General features: G+C 38.7%; 1 protein-coding gene across 14 annotated transcripts in view; it reads left to right on the top strand.

The window, feature by feature from the left end:
* The window catches only part of LOC124640868 (trithorax group protein osa-like), a 90,021-nt gene that overhangs the window by 40,488 nt on the left and 27,134 nt on the right, over window positions 1-22,399 (top strand). For all 14 annotated transcript variants that reach the window (XM_047178818.1, XM_047178812.1, XM_047178810.1 and 11 more), the window contains exon 4: window positions 1,997-2,059. In XM_047178818.1, the coding sequence (XP_047034774.1) occupies window positions 1,997-2,059 (63 nt within the window). The remainder of the gene's footprint in view (window positions 1-1,996; window positions 2,060-22,399) is intronic.

Below are 22,399 nucleotides of genomic sequence, written 5' to 3'. Positions count from 1 at the left end.
CAACAGCTCGGAATTGAATTGCCGAATCCGGTTTAATGTACGTATCGCAAATTGATGTGGTAGTGTTTTATTTTGTGTGTCCACTGCCTATTAAAATCATTATTTATGCGGTAATTATTACCTCACAGTAATTTGTCTCTGTACCACGTCTTCCTGGAGCGACTTCAGATCAGATACAAGCTGACCACTTCTTCCTCATCGTGCTCTTCATTAATGAAGGTCGTGCCTTTCGTGATATGCTCTAACCGGGACGGTGATTTTTTTTTTAATCTCGCTCTATTTTCGGCTTGTCTTAGGGCAGTCATACGTCTTGTCTACGTTCACCTATATATTTCTCACAACAATAAACAGTTCATATAAAACATCGCACTAGCTTAATTTTGGAATTCAATATTATTTTACAGCCTTTAAAAATTATTAACTTTAAGTAACTGCAGCCAGCCTTTACATCAAATTTCAATTTCTCATTTATCATGTCAACGAGGTAAAACAATTAGTATGTTTTGCGAGATAAAGTTTGAACGTTCCAAATTGCGGAGTCCGTTACAACTTAGTGATATTCGCGAGCACAAAATGTTGAATTAGATGTTTATTTGATATTTCGGGAAAGTTTCCCCCACTTTCTATGCCGTAATATTTATTTCAACTCATAATATTATTGCGTAAAATGATTACCATACTATTTTTAAGTTTTGACGAAAGTTTTAATGTAAACAAAATATGACGTAGGTCTCGTAGGTATTCTATCAAACATAACTGTTGTACAACTTAATAAAAATAAATGTTTTCCAGTTTTAATATTTCATTGATGGATTTTAACTTTGAATTCATTACGCATCCATTTTTGGTCACTTCTATTTGTATCCTAACAGATCCTAATGGAAGTGTTATCGATCTGAATTTCATGTACTTTAAATAATGTGGCTTAAGATAAACAATATCCTATCTGTACCATTTTTACACTGGTGATATGTAATTTTTACAAAGTGTTTAGTACTAGTGTTTGGATGTAGTTTCAGGATCAAAGTTTGGCTTACGGCTTACAGTGGCGCACAAAACTAACTTTAGACTTAAGCTTGTGAACTTTTTGTCATCGTCACCCGTTTGAAATTGCGATTTAATTCGAATCGCCGCAGACTTTAAGTTAAATACTTCGTGCTCGCTGCAGTTTTTGTTATCATTTTATGTTGTTCTAGCTAGGTTGTCGTGGATTACATTAGATCGGAATAGTTAAGCCAAGCGCCGACTAGATTTGGTTTCAATTAGATGTCCTGTGTCGTGACCGGAGCCAACCGAGCGACGATCTAGTCATAAAACCGATATAGTTGGCCGCAGTCCTCCTTACTCATTGTTATTACAGCTAGAAGTCTTAATAACATTAGGAATGCCTTTCGTATCGCAATGCTTTGCTATATCCTTATAGTTCGGCCATTCAGAGAATGCGTTCCTGACACGTCGCGATTGAACTGACGACGTAACTTTGCAATGGCGTTGCAGTTACGATAAAAATATTTTTGCTGGTTGTTTACCGTTTTAACAATTGAGGAGCATTAAAACAACATTATTATATCAATAATCAATGAATGTTATTACGTCGTCAGTTCAATCGCGACGTGTCAGGAACGCATTCTCTGAATGGCCGAACTATAACACGGATAATGTCTATCCTATTAAACATACTTAAAGCAAAGTTAAGAAAATGACGGCTAGGCAAGCCAAGCTACATTGTAATCTCTTGTAACTTATCTGTCAAGTTACTAATAATTGGAACGAACGTACCGTTACTCTGAATACACATTGTTTTCTGCCTTTAATCTTTTCCGTTAAACCAAAGACATCTTTAATAACAATATTTTTGTGCCTTTTGATAAGTTGATTTTTGAAACATTGGCTGAACTAAATATCTTATGACCCATTTAGAAATTTATGAAGATGACATGAGATACATTTTTAAGATACCATTTTTATAAAAACACTAAAATAAACTTATCCACAGGGTTACCCGCCACCACCCAGGCCAGCACAGCCGTCCACGCCAAACGCACATGATCCAGACTCTGTAAGTAATTAATAAGCAGTCAACTATCGATCAAGAGGCAATCATAATTGTTACAAGCTATGGGCATATTAGCCCGTTGTTAGTATGCTCCTCACAATCAATCAACAGTGTCTGCCGCCCGATGAATCAAGAAGGCAGGGTATTAAAAAGCCATCAACCGCAAACCATTCACCCACCTAAGTAGTCCCTAGAGAAACACACGTATACTGCCTTTAACTTTAAAAAATGACGAATCTCTTGTAAATGACGCAGCTTTATCCGCATGGTGATTCATTCAAACATTATATAAAGATGTTTATGAAGAAGTAAGACAAATACTTATGAATAATGTATTATTTCCTTATAGACAAAATAACTCTAGTTACGTGTAATACATTTTTAAAAGTATCTCGTGACGTAGTCGTATTTGTCGACTAACTGGTGTTTCACACAGACTTACAGACGTGCACTAATGGCTGAATAATGTAGGCAGCTGGTCACGTAAAGAACAAAATACAACGTCGGTTTCCGCGCCTAATGAAGCTCCTTGTGCTCTCTTGCGTCTCGTCGAGTACATTAATTTATTTTTACTCTGCATACGAGTAATCATGCGTTGTTTCATAATTGTAGCAACGTTGCTTTCTAAAAAATATAATGTTGTTTTTGTAAGTCTTGGGTTTTTAAGTCACATACTATAAACATTTTGTAATATACCGTCTACTGACGTCGTCAATTCATTCATTTGTTGATTGAATTGATGAGCACGTTTGCTCGTTACGTATAACATCATCCTACATCACATTGAACGGACGTGAATAAACATAATCATAAACGTCGTGTCTTCATTAGCGCACATGTGGCCCACGAAAACGGGCGAGTCGGCCTCTATTTGTGGATGAGCACTCCATATTCAGAGTTAGTACACCGTCCGGCACTCGACACTTGACAATATGCTTGTTTGCTGAACACAATCGAGTCGTCTTACTGAAAAACCTACAAGTATTCGTGTACATGTGGGCGTAATCGCAAATAGATTTTATTTGCATACTTTGTTTCCAACTGAAAAATGAAAGCAATTTCCCCTGACATAACAACGTAGACAGAGGAAATAAACGTTCTCTTGTCAGTATTTGTTATTTATAGACAAGCGTGCATGATTAATTTCTTGTTTACAATCTGATTTCAGTTTTATTTTTACTTGTATGAGCATGGTTTCGCGTGGGTGTGCTGTTTGTTTTGGAAACGCATGATTCGGTTATTTGATGAGAATGCGTCATGAGCAAATCTGCCCTACTACTAATGTGTTTGCGAGGATTGAGATGAGCACACATCCCGCGGGCGTTTGCTTATCGACGTCGGCTTGTGCATGCATAACGACTGTGTGATAAAAAGAATCGTTTACTACAGACTTCAAAGCGCATTAGGGCCGCCATATTTTATGCTCAAAGTGTAGGTAATCATAATCCAGCTTTATATTGAAGCAGCTTCGAAGCCAAATGTTGGCTAAGTTATTTTTATTATGGGAAGATTCTGATTTTTTACAACTTATTATAGCGTTGTCAATGCATATTAACTATGAAATTATTAATTCACTAGCTTTTGCCCGCGGCTTCGCTCCCGTCAACTGACTTCTCTACTTTACGCTATTTTTTTTCATAAGAACCTTCTCCTGACAATAACAAACACAACAAAAAAAGAATTAGCCAAATTGGTCCAGGCATTGTTGAGTTATGCGCTTACCAACACATTTTGCGATTCATTTTTATATTATAGATATCAAAGATAGATTTGCTGTGTTTTCATTGCCCATTATAAATTACAAAAGCATACAAAATAAATTATTGTTTCTAAGCTTCTGTCTAAACTTATTGACGAGATACTCCGTATCCAATACTTCTAACATTGTTGCCGAGAGTACTTAACACATCATTTATCGTTAAATGTACAAGTTCAAAGCCCCGGAAACTTAACATTGTATGGGATTTTACGTTGGCATAATCTCAATAAACTAATATATGCGCGCCAAACGTACAACCCTAAAGCTGTTTATAGATAGAGCGTAGCGGGGTTGTTTGATGTTGATTGATACCGTTAGCCGGGCGCGCATTGTCTCGCCGAGTCGCCCGGGGGAACCCAAATGAGTGGAATTATTAAACCGGGGCCCGTTCTGCGATGTGACGCTTTTTGTAATGAATGTACCGAGCACTGTGTATCGCCCGAAACGAGGGGAACTTGAAACTCGCTGCTCCCATCAATTGTAGCAACAACCCATGGCTCCCTAGCCCCGCTGCCACCCGGGCCTTATTGTCAAATGTTTTAATGGGGAATTTTAAAATCACAATGATTGCGATTTCTTTTTACTATTCTCTTCAAAGGATCAGCTGTTCCACTTGTTTATTTAGGTTCGCTAAATCAAACCGGCTTCGTGAGGTTCATAACTTTCTAGAATTTATGAATATTTTTAAGAGCGCAGTACCAATTGCTCGTCATGTATTGTTATCAGAAAGTGATGTCTGACATAAATTTTAATGGACGGTTATTATAGATTCGTAGAACCTGCGTGGGAAGACTATAAATATTTTTCTTGGGAAAATTCCTACTACCTCCATAATCTATCTCGGTAACAAGTCGGAGCTACCAAATATTTTCTCCAAAAACATTTCCCATAAAATATTCATCAATTGTCAGTTAAATGTCAGGTATTTACTGAGATGTTGAACACAAAAGCGGGTAAGAAATTATTCACCGTGAGTCGCGAGCATTCAGCGTTTGTGCGCTACGTGAAGGGTTCTAATTCGAGTTATTTATTTATGCAACTTCGCTGCCATTGTAAATGCTCAGCAGAAATGTACTTATAAAAATGTACTCATTTTACAATTAATGTACTTTGTCGTTCCCTTCGGCGTTGCATGACATGTATTATCTAAATGTTAATCGTGTTGCTAGCTTGCAACTAATTTGTCTTCATTAGATAGTATTGATGATGATCATTTGTCAAAGTAGGATATTGGATCTATTAGTGAACCGATTGTTCCTAGTGATTTACTGCCTGAGATATACTATAGCTCCTTAACAGTTTGATTTTCCCAAAGGATTCCATTTATTGTAAGAATTATGTGAAACTAGTAATGCATTATACATTTGGCGTGTAAACTAGTGAGGGAGAGTAACACATAATAATATCAATTAAGTAAAACATTCCGCGCTCATGTGCACTATCATCTCGCAGAAAGACTCTTTTCTAACAATGTAAATGTAATGCATGAAGCAAAATATACAAATGTAAAAAGCGAGCGGCAGGGTTGCTCGCCCGCTGCACGTTCATAATAAACGAGATTGAGTGGGGCGGTGTACAGACTCAAATGAATGACGGTAACAGCGCGGAGCGTAATCAGCCGACAGGCGACGTGCGTTCGCATGTAAAAACAAAGCAAATACATTTTACTCCGAATTTTCACATGAAATTTCTCGAGACATGCCTAATAAATGACTTTTATATTCAACTAGTGTTCTATCACATTAGCTATGAAAAAGAAAATGTATTTTTCAGACTCAACATTTCTGTTTGTCACTCCACTATATTACCGAGTAGAACTTGCACTGAATTTGAAATAGTATTGTAGTTAATTATTTTCTGTGCTCTTCTCGTGTGTGGCTTCATTATGGTGCGGTTAGGGTACACAATAGATGCGGATAGTCCTTTAACTGTAGGTTAGATAACCACATTTACCCTGCCACAGCCCAATTTGTTGGTGCTGGCGAAAGACATACAAAAGAGTTGTTCCTGCACACATCACACTGACACTGCGCTCTGTTCGTTTCCTTGCTTGCTTGATTCTATACTTGCTTTTTGCTCTAATGCTTAGTGTACTTGTTTAATGCTTGCTTAGTTTTTCTGATGGTTGCTTTTCTGCTGGTTTTGCACGCTGTCATACTGGCTTGGTTTTTTTTTACAACTGCTACTATTTTTGTATGCCTGAAAGCCATTACCGTTATATTCATTAAAATATGCTTTCATGTCCGCTAATATGCTAACCTATCAATCACAAAGCTTGTTTACTTGCTCGCACATCTTCTTGCATGCATAACTATGCTTAGTACATTATAATAACTCTAAACATTATCATCTATACTAATATAACATTATAAAACTTTTTTTTAATTCGCTAATCTCAACTACTGAACAAAGTACTGAAACAATGTATCAGTGTTATATTATCTGAGTTGTAGGTTGTAGGTACCATGTAACATTTCTTACAGTTTATTACTCAAAATTCATACGTACTGCCTAGATATTTTGTGATAAATTATTACTATTCATTTATGAACTTTAACTGGCTTATTTACAGCTCAATAGTTAAACTTGTAAAAGCAGATTTAGGGATTGTTCACACCAAACGTATTGTCCGCCGCTGACTGTGAGTATACTCACTGTCTGCCCCAGTGTGAACGTCGACTCAATCTGCAGTACCCGTACTCACCAAGCCGACAATAAGCTATAGCGTACGATGCGCTACATGTGTGAACAAAAGAATAGGCTCGTGTAGGTTCACACTAGATGCGTACGCTGAGCGGCTGACTATTCTACACATAAAAGAGCTCAGTATTTGAACCCCCCAATCTTCATACATAACAGATGCTATGTCTTCCCAAGCGCATCTTCGTAAGTTTCTATCACTAAATTCTTCTGAATTCGCATTCCAAATACATTCTCTAGAATGTACTTCTGCAATAAACTTTTCGGTGTCGAACATCGCGAGGTGTCACGTCTGTCCTCATTGAAGTTTGTTTCTCGAGTGTATTGCGGCCGAGGCGCGCGGCGGTGCGGGCGCGGCGGAGCGGCGCTATTCGGCAAATGCGTCCGCGTAGCCAATCCGCGTCCGCCGTGCATAGTCGCGTAGTAAAATAATCGGCCACTGAGAGTCAGCGACAACAGACGACGTAATAGCGTATAGTCGGTTCGGTGTGAACGACAATTTCAATATATATGGAAAAGCAATAAACTGCGTAACGCGCGCTCACAGTCAGCGGCCGACAATACGTTTGGTCTGAACGATGCCTGAAGCTGACTAGTGACGTAGCTAAAAAGAATCTCATTTGTTAAACAGGATCTTCTGTATCAGAATTACGAGCAGTCAGAATGCGCGCTCGAGTACGTTTCCTTTTTAATTGAATAAGCCGAGGGTGCTACATAATCCGGCTGGTGCCGCCCAGCGCCAAAATTCACGTTGACTTCTGTTTGCTTTTGTTACACAGTCTCTGCTTTACAGTTTCTACTTTCTCTTGTTTATCACTGCTGCAAATCCCGACGGATATTTACGGGAATACGCTGTGAAGGGTTATGATTTGTTACCTGTTCCTTTGTCTTTTAAAAACGTATTGCCTGTTCGAGTAGGGACACTATCAAAATAAGGTAGTACAAACTGTGACTACTTTGGAATCCACCCTACATAGTTTTCACATTCGAGCTTTATAATTTCACGTTATAAAACATTCTATCTTCAAAGCGTGTATGTATCTGTCGCTACATTTAAAAATTAAATTCATCACTGATTGAAATGGTTTTATTTGAATACCGTGTTTAATTAAATGTTCGCTATTTCGGAGAACGAATAATATATTTTTCATTGGTAAAATTTTATCGCGAACGTATATTTTATTTAGTCGTTTGGACAGATGGATGGAGTGGCCGCATTCGGCTCGAATGTAATTATTGCGGTCCGATTTCGATAATGCGCCGCGAGGCCGGTTGTGAACAAAATGTGGTCGCCCACTCGTTTTGTTGCATTTTAATAATTTATACGACTCACAGAGCAGATAAAGCCTTTCTGTGTTATTTCAATTTTGCATTACGCGAATTTTAAACATGTTTCAATTTCATAGGTAATCTATCATATGTCAGGATGATGAACAGGCTGTATAAATTATTTGTAATGAGAATATGTTTTAAAAATCGGTATTCAGCCTCGTTGTATATTAAAGTTCATTTGCGTATACGACACGGTACGGCAATAGAATTGTTAACTCTAGAGACTACAATAAAAAGATTTACCCCAATTACAGGGACCGTAGGTCGGGTGAGCGGTTTAATCGGGCTGTAAAAACGTTGGATCGCCGGTAACGAGGCAGTAAACCGGACCGGCGTCCCATAACCAAACGAACTGCTCCGTGATAGCACTAAAACACTGCACGATTTGCGTACCCGAGAGTCATGCCAATCCTCTATTCAAGTACGCATATACCTAAAATATTTAAACGACTTGAAAGGATGCTTGCACCGTATTAAATCGGCTTTACTGTTACCCAAACTCCAATATTCTGAAACATAGTGTACTATTACATTCCCCAGTGTGAGAGCCGCACAAGCAGAAATCTCAGTTACCTCAAAAGCTCGTAGATTCATGTAGCAGGCGATATTAGGGGAGTCCGATGTAGACCACTAAATGCAAAATGTTCCGTGTTCCATGCGGTCGGTTGCGTGCGCCGGTACCGCCGCTGCGGTTACTTTGTCAACTTTATGTTCTTAGTAAACCGTTTATATTAACATATTTTACTACTCCATACCTGATGAACGAGAGTTTTACAGTCAACCCTCTTTATTAATCATCGTAAACTCACGATATTGCCTATAACGATTAGATCTAATGGTTTTAATGCGGTGATTACGTCACTAAACCATAACATTCCCAGGCAAGTCCCAATATAAATATAATGCAAATGTTTTAATAACTATTGAATTCAACGACTTTTCGTTTTTTTTTAACATTTAATTGAATATGAAGTCCTAAGGGCAGAATTTATTTTTTCAGTTTCGAAATATTGCTTTAAATGGAAATGTTTTTTTATTTCTTCGGACATATATTTCTTTAAGAAATGAGAAAGCCAGTCTTTACCTAATAAGAATAGATTGCATAATTGAGTGATCTTACAGGTAATACTGACTCGCAAACTTGACATAGTAATTTGGTGTAACACCGTTTCCAAATTTTCCAATGCATTTATGTGTTAATTCTTTAGCTAATGCTATATCCTGCCGCTGAATAAGACGGTAAAACTAGTGTTACAGTTCCTAGATACTATAGACTCCTTTTACTCCGAGGGTTGACATGCCTGCAAACATTTGCAAGCATAGTCGAAATATAACATAGTGTCATATTCAATGCTTTATACGTAGAAACATTAACTTCTTCAAAATACAGTTAAAAAGATTCTTAAGCTTTTCCTTATTCATCTATCCGAGAATACAAGTTGAGACGGCTCGGCTATATAAATAACATCAGATCGTTGCCGTTGTATGAAAACGTAAGACGGTATAGTTTTCTTTCTCCGGATCCTATCTAATGTAATTCAATAGGTTTGTTTTCAGTCAATAGAATACTTGAATAACTCGAGTTCGCATCGTATCGTAGACCTTTACCGGATCGTTATTACGTTACAATATGCGGATGTGTGTTGTAGATGTTTGTCGTAAAAGCGACCGTGTCGTTTTATAGCATCGACCCAGCCTTCAGAATGGGGTCGAACAGCCACCGTGCTGGGTGGTCGTAATGTAACATAACCTGAGGACCACCCTCCTGGTTTTATGAATTTTAAAACACTAAACAACATACCTCAATTTACTTTCGCCGAAACTTATGCCATGCCCTTACTTCAGCAAAAAACTTCAATGTGATTCTCGCCAGTCCAATTTTCGACTTTGATTTTGTTATTGCTAAGATAAGTTTCATAGGAGTAAGAATCTTTAATGTAAAATATTTAAGTAGAACAGTAAATAGCTAGATGATAAACACCGCTCAGCTGGATGATTATTATTACATCCCGTTGGTTATTGTAATCGTGACGGCATTGACCCCGCGACCCTCGGCAGCTGACGTAACTAATGTCACCGCAACCATCAATCACTGGCTGCTTTGTGACGTTTTGCGACCTGCGCCTCTGACGACACCGTAGTTAAACCAACGTGAACCGCATCTTTGTGCTCACAGAACCAGCCTCCCATGCTCTCATTTATAAGATGCGGGCCATCCTTTTCACTAGCAACTTTCAGGCCTAGTAAATTTAGATTTCTTCAAGTTGTCTTCTTACACCAAATTTTAAACTGGGAATGCTGGTTTGATTTTCTTACCAAAGGAAAAAAGCAAGGGTCGATGAAACCTACAAGAATTTAATCTTTTAATGCCTGTTATAGTATTTCTGCTCTGCTATGGGGATTTGTGGAGGCAAACATTATTCAGCAACACTGCAGTGGTTGTCTTTAACTGTGCTCGGTTATAAAAAAGTTAATTTGTCTCCTCGACACAATCTGTGTTTATGGACAGAACCCATTACAAACTGAATGCAACACTGCTTCAAAGACTTGTCCGTTTAGTGAATTGGAGTATGTGGCGGCAGCATGATGTCATCTGATTGCGATGGGCGGGCACGCCTCGGCCTCCGTCGCTGATTCGTGACCAAGACTCTAAACGACTCGTGCATACCTAGCCTCACTCCAAGCTGAACATTCGTGCGTTCTACGTTACTTGCTGTGCAACAGTTTTTGTTAATATACTAGGTACACTATTATGAACAAATCTAAAGGTTTGTTATGTAGCTAGACAGTCGTTTATTTATCTGAATACATAAAGACAATATTATACGTAGTGGTGGAATGTCAAAATTCAACCTGCCGTCAATCCACAGCGCTTGAACGCATTATTATTCTGAATTTATTTAAAGATGGCCCCTTCCTGTTGGCAACCATCCAACGGGGTATCCCCAACATTTACCAGACGATTTAATAATTATGGACTTTTATGTGGGTTAATGTATGTGTCTACTCATGTTTGTATTTGTATTCATTCATTCAAGATATTCCAATGTTTAGAGAGCTACCGTTTCATATATCCAAAATGTAGGTGAATGTCACGATGCATCCATCTTGTTTTGTTTAAGTTTATAGAGTTGTCGAGCCACACTAACCAAGCGTTTCTTGTTCGAAAGCGACAGTTCCAAGTTACCCGAGTTGCTTCCGAGTGTTCTGCGTTGTCCTACAGAGACTGACGGAGAATACAAGATTTGTAAAGCTATTAAGATTGATGTATTAATTATCTACACAATTCTTTTATCTAATATCGGACGGTTGAGAATAAAACTTCAATTAGTTACGGAAATCAATTTACGCAATTAATAAGTATAAATGTCTATTTACTTTAACCTTTGCGTTCAAACACCTATCCTACACTCATTCATATGTTAAACAATGTTACATGTATTGTTTGTGAATATCAATATTTACTCGAACATTTATTACGTTACCATTACTACGTCTTGTGACGTCGAGCGTCTGACGAGTTTATTCTTTTGATAAAGACCTTCAAAGCGATCACGCCTACGTTTTACATCTATCCGCAGTAATCTGATGCGAATTTCGTCACTCAATTCAATAGGTCAGGGTGTCGGTAATTGAGTTGCGTCAGCTGTTCTCCGTATCCCTCATGTTCCGAAATCTGTTTCATTAAATTCATTATTATGTCGATACATCGTACTCGGGTGCCGACGACTTTCTATACATATACAAATGTGTAGGTACCGAAGACTGAAGGCGTTCATGAGCGGGGGATGCCTCCAGATAATAAATAACGAGTGCAACGATTGCGACCGCCGAGCCGGGGGATAAGGGGGTCCGGGGAGGGCCCGACCATTTTAATGTCCCGGCGCCAGACTTTATATTAAACATTCGACCTTGGCAGTGGCCTACATCGACACCGGGACACGCACACACGCCCACTTCTCTCGTCACGAAAAGAAAAGTTCATTCAATGTTTCGGCACTTCTCAACGCTATAAATAATAAGCGTGACGTGTTTACTCATCTAGCACGCTATTTAAATCCTCGTCTTATCTTTGTTGTATAACAGTAACTCAGTCGAAGTCTTTTGTCACGTAGTGATTCTTTACACTTTTTGTCTTCCAACACAATACTACGTCCGTTTGCTATGCTACATCACCATATCCTTAAATCCTTTACTGGTTACGGTGGCTAAAAGAAAGTGTAGAACTGCATGCTGCTGCTACTGCTGTAAAAGTATATAGTGAATAACTGCAGTTGTCCTGTTCCCTAATAAGGCCGGCATAGAGATATTTGCATCACCAAGATGCAACTGTAATGGTCTTAGCTTAGGGCTTAACCGTCCTACTATTATACGCATTATTATTATACGCAATGGCCAAACTAGGAATATAACACTAGATTTTCATTTTCTGTGCTCATTCAAAGGACCAGAACTAAAGAATTGAATATTTTCCATTTTTATAATCATAAATCGTCACCCTTGTCGACTCGTAAGTCTCGAGAAAATTTATACGAGACGGTTTGGATGATAAAGAGCTACTTGGTCTGTGGAAGTGCCACAGTAGAACAGAATGAAGATTAAGGTAGTACAGTACGCAGTTGAGACTCGGCAGTCATCTTCCTGTCAGCGCCTAGTACTCTAAATCAAATGAAAAAGTGATTCCCTTTTTCCTTTTTTTCATATCAATTTGATTCTTCTTGCTCGTGAAATCAAAGGTAAAGATAACAGAATACTCAAGCATAGATTAACTGACGAAACTTGATTTATCTGTCTGAGATATGGGTGGAAGGAAGTTATCAAGTCAAAAGCTGCGTATCATGTGCGATGATTAGCAGAATAACAACAGTAGATTTTTCTGCAAAACAGACAAGTCTTTATAAATTGATTACACAATCCTGATCATCTTTTGTCCAGATTCATATCTTACTAATTTGATAAGGTAATAAAAGTGGCATTAACATCTAATCCTAAATTGGCAATATCAATCATAGAAATGATATGAACAGTTATTAAACGGATGTTAATTTATGCGCGTTACTGTAATGTAATCACAGACGGTGCACAAAATATTATGTAATGAATGGCTTTACCGTTATTGTTATTGCGTGTAGCGAGTGAGTAATGTGGGTCAGTGACGAGAACAGAGGCAGGGTCGAGATGCCATTGACGCGTCTTTTAAACTTACGTAACAACCGCGTATTGTTTCGCCAAACAAGGACACAAGGATGCTCCACGCATATACATACAAAACATAAAAAAATAATGTTTTACGCATGTGGACCGTTGCTATGCAAATTGAACGGTGCTTCCAATTCTTCCTTTTGCTTCTTTCTCGGAAGTTCTTAAATCTAAATTAAGATTCTTTTGGACACCTATGTTAAAATCAGATCAATTAACTTATCTTCCCTTTCTGTATATTATAGCTACTTATTCTTTTCACAATAAATTCTGCTGACAGCCCTGTCTGTAAAAGCTCTAGTTCGTGAAATGTTGGTTGCTTCTATCCATTAAGTATAGAATTGTTACTGGATTATTCTATTAAATTTCTAGTTATTGTACCAGTAGCGTGCAGATTTAAATATTTTGCTTAGTTCACCTGCGATAGTATTGGTTTTATCAAAACAAAATACGTAGGCAGAACAGTGGTGTCGGTTGTGCTTGCAGGTGTGCGATGTCACTACTTAACTGGTCGGGCATCCGGCCCGAGCCTCGCGCAGCGCCTGACAGATGGCGCCACGCGTATATTACTTGTGCATCGTACGCCTCCATCCGAAATGTATATTATTTTTATAACTGCAATGTGCTAGTGATGAACACATTTCTTAATGAAACTCTGTTTCAAATAGTATTCAATGGAGTGTTATTCATTATTTCAATATAAAGCAGGCAATTACAGCAGAACAGCGGAGTTCTAGCAGAAGATAGCATTATCCTACAATCAATAGCTTAAGTATTATTAACATGTAATGTCTCATTCCATAAAGATACCTTTAGAAGTATATTTATGACATTATCGGCTATATGACAAATTTTCTAATTACGGTGCCGACCGGGCCGCTTATGTAACTAATGGCGGCATAATCGGGCTCGAGGAATCCGATCGTAAACACGCTCGCTAACCCACTAAAACATATTTCTTTTATTTTGCGGAGCGGGCTAACTACGCAGCCCCAGCTCGCTCGGCCCGCCACTTTACAGAACAGGTTCCTATATCGAAATTAACGATAAATCCGCCTGCGAGGTGCCGTCTCACCCTCTGCATATTTTTCTTACTCTCGAAAATAACTCAACATTTTTGAAATATATGCGCTAGCACACGCCTTTAGTCCATATTGCATTAATATTTTGATAATTCTCTGAGTATGATGCACATCGACCTATGATTTGGACCAAAAGTTTTTTTAAACGCTGGTGTAAGTGTTTTCTACGAACATGAGGCAGGTAGACCTATATACAAACTTTTTCCCATAATAATGCTGATAATGTTGACCTGTTTGGTAACTTATTGTGATCTTTGGACATTATTTTAGATCAAAGTACATATTGTTTGGTGTAGTTTAGAACCCTACACGTATATGTAGTTGCCTTAATTATATATAATGCGTTAACAAGGAAACGTTAATTGTGATGCAAAGTTATGGTTTTTAGTAGACCGTTGGGCGACTTGTCTGGTGTCCCGCAGGGAGGCGTCATTGGGACCATGTTCAATCATGCTACAAACATTTTATTTTTTCTCGCAGCTCCACGATTAAACATATTTATTATAGTTAAACGAGCTCACCACTCTCCATACACGACGCTAATGGATTCACATAGGCTTAACACACATATAACTATTACGTTCGAACAAAGCTTCCCTCGCATCCCTTGCTGTGATTTAAATAAATAAAAATATTTTGTTCTTAAAGGCATTTCTGAACAAGCTATCAAAGTCTACGAGTTTAATCCTGAAATATTGTAAAATAACGCTATCGCTATTTATTCGTTGATTGTGTATTTTTCACGTATATACAAATACAATATAAAATATCATGAAACGGACACAGTGCGCATATGCATTGACCCGCATTCCCAATAGGCCATCACTGTTTGCACTGCGACAGTAATGAGATGAAGTATATGGATGATAATATTACTATTGGCTCGCGCATTCCGATCAATATTTCCTAATTAGTTATTAGGTGTATCGCACACGACTGTGATTACGCGTGTATTGTGAATTGCAATATCTGTTATTATGTTAATAACTGATAAGCGATTCTGTTCATTATCATTGAATGATAAGTCTACGATCTCATAATATATTTACTCAACAGTATCGCATTTGTATGTGAACAATTTTACATTATTATGATGCTGCTGAATCTTCATTTTACGCACACCCACACAAATGAACAATATGATAATACTTTGGTGTTTGTAAACTGTAACTTTTGACTATTCCTCGTCTAGTTGTAGAAGATGAAGAAGCTACAATTCTTTGAAACGCCTTCCATAGTAAAACTTTCAGTTTTTCTCTATCAGTACTTTATTATTCTTTTTGGACAATTCATAGGTTCCGAGGACTCGCAAGTGAATAAATAATAACTGAATGTATCACAAAAAAGTAGTTACGTGCCTTCGATACAAAGTAAGGCTGGCTGAGGCGAACAAATAACTGGTTGAGTTGGATAGTTGGTTGAGTGCGTGCAGCTCGGCGCTCGGCGACCCCCCCGCTCGAGGTTCGCTGGCGTGCCCTCGCTCGTTGTAGCTATACATATGGGTCGTAGCGAGCGGCGTGCCGTCGCAATATCAGCCCGGTGAAATCGCTCGCCCGCCCGCTTCGCCGCACCGCACGCCTCGCCTGCGCCAGTCGCCGTGCGCCAACTGAAACGCGCGCACTGCTAGCGCAATCGAACGTACAATATTCCACACGAGGCTCTCGCTCTCTGCTAGCTTCCACCGCCTTCGCCCCGGCACCGCTCCTATTACCGGCGCCGGTCGATCATTCCAAACGTTTCGCTGTAAAGCAGAATTGTCACCTTTTCGGTCTTCATAGATTCCGTTGTGTGTGTGAGAAGTGCATGTGCGCAGCTCGCCCTAATTTGTGCTTCGGTGTAGTTAAGAAAAGGATTCAAGACGGCTGTCATCATAAGGCTGCCTGCGAACACAGTAAGTATCGCGGCGGCCGCATGACTCAATGTAAAATGGGACGATTCTTATCTACCGCACTTGTGTGCGTGGGTGTGCCAACGCTGAGTTTGTCAGTGTTTGCGTGACATCCGACCGCCCCGTGCCTATGTGTGCGTTGGCTCAATACTCAGTTCTATTTTGTGGCGGAGCGGCTAGATGTTTGTTTTTATTATCATATGACCGGCGACTGCTCTAACTTGCTTTAAATTCAACTACTCTTTACTTTGATGAAGTAATGCTAGATGTAACTTTCAAAGTACGGTATTTGACATTACTGCGGTTTATTAATGGGAGAAGAAATTCAAATTCTATTAAATGGATGCATTTTTTGTTGACTGCTTTCTAACACAAACATAGCATTATTGCCTTTTTGATAAAAGCGGTACTAACCATGTTCTTTGGACGGTCGTGTCGGTTTTCATTTGCCGTCGGCACCGATGTAGGCGTATTTGTGCGGCGCGGCGCTCCATATTTCTTCCCAACTTCTCATTTTAACCCATATCTGTATAAGGTTTAATTTATTTTCAACAAAAAGTTGGTTTCAACACCGTTATTGACATTTTATTCCTAAAAATATGTTTGTAAAGTTGAGCAACATACGACAAAAATAATATTATCAGGACTTCAATATTAGATTATAATTACAATATAAGTTGCAATATTATAAGGTTTTATATAAACCTACAACAAGCTGTCATCATTGAACAGAAATTGTGTAAGGAAAAATAATTAGCATGAATGAAATATTAAGGCAATTGTTGCGATAACCGACAACATTACACATACATAATACGTACATATATTAAAGGGAACTACAACTTATTTTATTATAATAAGGGTAACATCCATTGATTTATACTTGAAGAACATTTTTCCTGTTCTTAGGAATCAGACATATTTTAGTTCCTTATAGGAAAGTCAGTTTTGATCTTCAAGCATTAAATATTAATTGATCATTGCAATTACTAATGAGAGGTATATAATGTAATAATTTTATTTCAATAAACCGGTCTTTATCTAAATCTCAATAGTATAATTTCTCTTCTAAATACACAGTTCAACACTAACACGAAATATATCGAAGCTTCAAGACACAATTAAAAAATCAATGGTTCACACAAAACTTGCTAGAATAACCCTTTCATTAAATACCATGAAAATTGTTTGTCATTTGCTGCAAAGAAAACTACAATTTCGCTATTTTGCCTTGTTCGTAGCAACACCACAGCAACTTCATTTTCTGCTTTGTTCGAAGGAGACTGTATCTGACCAGTTCCCAAATTGTCAGCCTTTGCCAGTCCTTTTGTGTTCACAAAAGCTTCATCAAATGTAACTTTATATTAAAATACACTTTGTTCGCTATACTAACGCTAGCAAAATGTTTCAGTGTTCTTGTGATGTGATTACCAAAGAGCATTGTTATCATCGCGCATGTGTTCGTAATGCTCGTATGCGTTTCTGATTATTTAATGCGATCTCACGCTCGACAAGTTCACTTGTATAAAGTCCTAACTGCCAGCAATAAGGCGAATCAATCGTCGATTTTATTCATGTTGTCGTAAAAACTATAATGGCGGAGAAAACGTTGGCGTATCACACATTCCTCTTCCGTCGGTGGCTCATACAAATTATACGATGTGTTACGTATAGCTAGGTAGGTGGGCCGTCATTATTTATGTTCTCTAACAGTCGGCTCAGTGGTGTGGGTTAAAATCGGAGCAGTCAGCTGATCGTTCATGTGTGTGTGTGCGTTCTTCGGGAAACACCTTTCGATGACGTGTGCGAGCTCCGTTTAATTGGACATTCACATTGTTCCTTCTTTTTTTCTGTTTAGTCATATTGATTGATATGGCTGATAAGACGTGAAGTACTATTTTCAACATTTGTTTCTATATTTGCAGCATTACGATGACATTGATCCATTAATGTTTGTAGTTATAAGCGGCTTTACTTTGTACATGATAGATAATCAAATCAGTCAACAACTACTGCATGGACTAATACGAAATACTAAGTTCTAAGAGATAATGGCTGTTTCCGAGGACTGCAGTTGCATACTACAGAAAGCGTATATCATCAATTTAGACAAAACGATGTACATTTTTGAAAAACAAAGAAGTTTGGAATTCAGGTCCTCTTTGTTATTCGTAGTACTTGGATGTTTAATAGAATTGACTGGCTCAAGTTCAGAATACCAGTACTGAGTCCAAATTGGCCAGTATGATTGATAACTTTACAAAACACGACACTCATTATCAGGCACACTGTAATCAAACGTGGCTCGTAAGTATACCTTATAGGGGTTTGCACGTAGTCATTATGAAACATGTCATTTGGTAAAAAACATGACGTGGTTGGTGATTACATTTGCTGGCCGTGCAGCTAGTAGCTTCGTAGCCATACGCTACGCCATATATATGGCTAGAGCTTCTGTCGTTATGTATATTATGCCGTTTTTGCACATCTGTCTATCAAAGAACCTCTTAACGGGATGCTCTGGATGCCAGCTTAAGTTTAGACGTACTAAGATTTTCTCTTCATATATTTTTGGTAATTAAGGGCGTATAATCGTTTTTAGTACAGTCTTACACCCACATATTCACGATTAGAGAACCGAGAGACGAAAGGAAAAAGGGAAGGAGGCACTAAAGACTAAGAATTATTAAAAACTCCAATAAAGTAGAAATTGCTTTGCATTTGTATGAACAAACACTGAGTGCAATTTTGGGGTCTTTCTTTAATGGCTGCAATTTATTTGATTTTTTTCCTCGACAATCTGACAGTTTTTGCACAAATTCGGTTGAATTTATAATTTGACATACTTTCATGATGTTTGTATTCAGTACTTTCAAGAATTGTATACTAAAGACAAACATGGATTTAGAAAATATCTCCGGTTTTGGTCTAGTGGACTTATTTGTTACTTTATAGTTAGACAGCTTTTATATTGCTTTAAACGAAAAACATCATCAAGGATTGGCGTTAGACAATGAAAACATTTCTGAAACCTAGAGATAGACGGATAAATGCTAGAGCGTAATGAGTACGTATGCGATAGATAATACTGACAGCTCCAAGTTCTATACCAAATACAATTCATTATATAGTTTTGTTTTCCATTTCTTCGGAGTATATGTACATAGTACGGTCCGTCTGTGAGTAACCAAGCACTGCCCGTACACTTAATTATTCGGGGTTCTACGTCATCACGTTACAATCGAACAATAGTAGAAGTTGGCGGGGAAAGTTGAGCTTCGGCGTCGCTTCCCCCTTCCCACTTCAACCCCCTTCGTCACAAATAAATAAGCCAGAGCCGACATCCGACAACAATAATAATAATTCGCTCGAGCCCGATCAGCTGTTTCGCCGACACCGACCCGAGTAACAGGTGGCCTATAAAGACATTCAATAAAGTGTGTACCACTTGCCTTCGTTGCGGAACCGTCTATTTTACACAAATACACTCACACATATAAGTTAAACTTTTTGCCATTTTCTCATTCTCCTCGACCATTGGTTTTCCGACAAAACTTTTTACATTGATGATTTTATTGGAATTTTACAATCGACCAACAAATTGAACTTGTACCTACATTCTGTACTTGTCAAATCTAAACATGATAGCGATACAAATAGTAGTATAGAAAGTCTACGAGAGGATATTTCCCTTTAACCTAAAATCCTCTGATGACTTGGAAATACTTGAACATCAGCATTCATAACTTTAACGCGTGGTTGTGATGTCTTGCGCAAGTGCATATTGTAATGTTTCCCTTTAACCTAAAATCCTCTGATGACTTGGAAATACTTGAACATCAGCATTCATAACTTTAACGCGTGGTTGTGATGTCTTGCGCAAGTGCATATTGTAATGTTCGGAGGAACATAGACTTGCATGCAGTGGCAAAAAAGTGGTACATCTACTACGCCGAGAGTTCAACATAGATTGGGAACTGTAGACATACGTATGCAAATTTACTTTGAACGAATAAAGGTGTGGGGTGAGACCGGGTAGCGACCTTCTCACTATCCCCCGCTACACGTGGTTCGTTGTACATAATTGTACGAGCAGTGTAAGATTACTGTAGGCCAGGCATTCCAGGCATGACAGGCACTACGCAGATCCCCGTCCCAACCCAAAACATAAACTAGACACCCTCTTTGTTTACCTTTCATTTGCACACCCATTGCCCTGTTCTTGATGAAGGACTTGTTGAGCTGTCGTATTTTAGGTTTAAAACTTACAAACAGCATTTCACTGGAAAGAATCTCTCCCATAGGCTCCAACGACGTACCATGCTTTAGTAGGACCTATAACTTGACACACATGGCGAAGTGGGGTAAGTTGGTGTACGGTGCAACGATTCGTAAGAGTTGCACAGCATTTCGCTCTCAATAGCGCGCGGTCGTCGATGACGAGCCGGTTATGTAATGTAAATGTTTACGTACCTACTACACGTGGCCGGCACCACGTGCCCCAACCGAGAACACTAGCCTTGTGAATTATTTATTTACGACAACATTTTCGCACGCCGGTCGATGAACTCTTGAATGGTCTTGGAACGCATTTATGCCGATTAATCTCTACATGTCTCATATGACATTGATAGTATACTTTTGTTTTACTTCAGATGAGGAAAGTGGGTTAACGATAACATTAGTGGGCATCGAGCCTCTGGTCCATCAATGTATTTTAATATTTGTCTGACAACGCGGTAGAAACTTCATCATTACAATTTTATTATTTAACGCTTTCTTAGATCAGAGCTTAGATTTTAACTATCGTCACATAAGCAAATCGGTTGAGTTATTATTAAACTCTGAAGCTCCTCATGATGAAAACATATTCTATTGAGTATGTCAACAGTCGAAATAACCCAATGTAGCTATGAATAGAGTATCAAATGAAGCGTATACCTATGTTAAATACGTCTGATGATGCAGAAGGACTGCGAGGCAGGGGATTTGCGGTTATTTAAACGAGCTCCAACGCCCATCAGTGAGCTATTTATAGCGCACGTCACTCCGGAGAATGGCTCCCGTGCCACTGACCTAGCCTACCAGATATTAATATGAAGACCTATAGTTCGGCCATTCAGAGAATGCGTTCCTGACACGTCGCGATTGAACTGACGACGTAACTTTGCAATGGCGTTGCAGTTACGATAAAAATATTTTTGCTGGTTGTTTACCGTTTTAACAATTGAGGAGCATTAAAACAACATTATTATATCAATAATCAATGAATGTAGTTACGTCGTCAGTTCAATCGCGACGTGTCAGGAACGCATTCTCTGAATGGCCGAACTATAACTATCTATCGTGTGTGCCTCGGTCAGTAATGAACGTGACAGCGACTAGAAACGTGATAGCCGATTGTGATCGGACTGATTGCAAGATGACTCACAGTTTCTTGTTATATGATCAAGGTTTCTTCAAGACCATTTCTTGGAAATAAATGTTCTGTCGGTGGAGTCGCAAGTGAAAACATCATGCCTGGCCAGAGACATGTGGAAACTCCAAACTTGATTTCGCAAAAAAAATATCTTATAGGTGCTATGTTCTTTGGGATATGTGTACACAAAGGTACAATTAACAACTGTATTCGAATCTGAAGCCTAACTAACCGCTCCTTGTTTGTAAAGCGGAATCTTTACCATAGCAATCCTGTATAAGTACCGCACATTGTTAGTCGGGCCCACGTGAGCGTTTCTCTCGGCTCAATAGCGGGTTTCATGATCGTCGTCGCCTCGTTCCCACTGCACCTCACCTATATAAGGTACGTAGTCTACATAGGTTTGTGTAGTTGCGTTAGTCCCTCTATTTACCGTGCTGCTGGCAGCCTCCACACATTGTGTAGACACACCAACAAGAGCGATTTTGTGTTTATTTGCGTCGGGATTTGGGCCAAGTGCAGTCGGTCAATTTAAGCCGATCTCGTTCGTTCGTGCTCGACTGACGTATCGCAATCGACGTAGCCCAATCACTCAAACAGCTGATCAATGTTTTGTTAGATCTTAATTGAATGATTCAAAGCTCTGAAATTCACTTCCCCTTTCTCACTTTAGGCTCCGTATTCCGTATCCCTTTTTGCTTTGCTCCAGTGATGATTTCACCATTTTTATGGTTGTACTGATTGCGAAACATACGAAAGTAAAGTTCAAGGAAATAGACATACCCCTTACGAGTTCAAGGCCTAGATATAATACAAAAAAATACATGACTGAAATGGACTAAACCAAGTAAGCACATTGAGAATAGAATTCCAAAGATTTCAATTCTATTGTTCTAAATCGTTGTAAGTCACTCAACAATACTTTTTAGGACTTCAGCACCATTTTAGGTTCATCATAAATAAA

This window comes from Helicoverpa zea, chromosome 21 (genome assembly GCF_022581195.2).
Source record: "Helicoverpa zea isolate HzStark_Cry1AcR chromosome 21, ilHelZeax1.1, whole genome shotgun sequence".
NCBI classification, from domain to species: Eukaryota; Metazoa; Arthropoda; class Insecta; order Lepidoptera; family Noctuidae; genus Helicoverpa; species Helicoverpa zea.
This window is presented reverse-complemented; position numbering and strand designations above follow the sequence as displayed.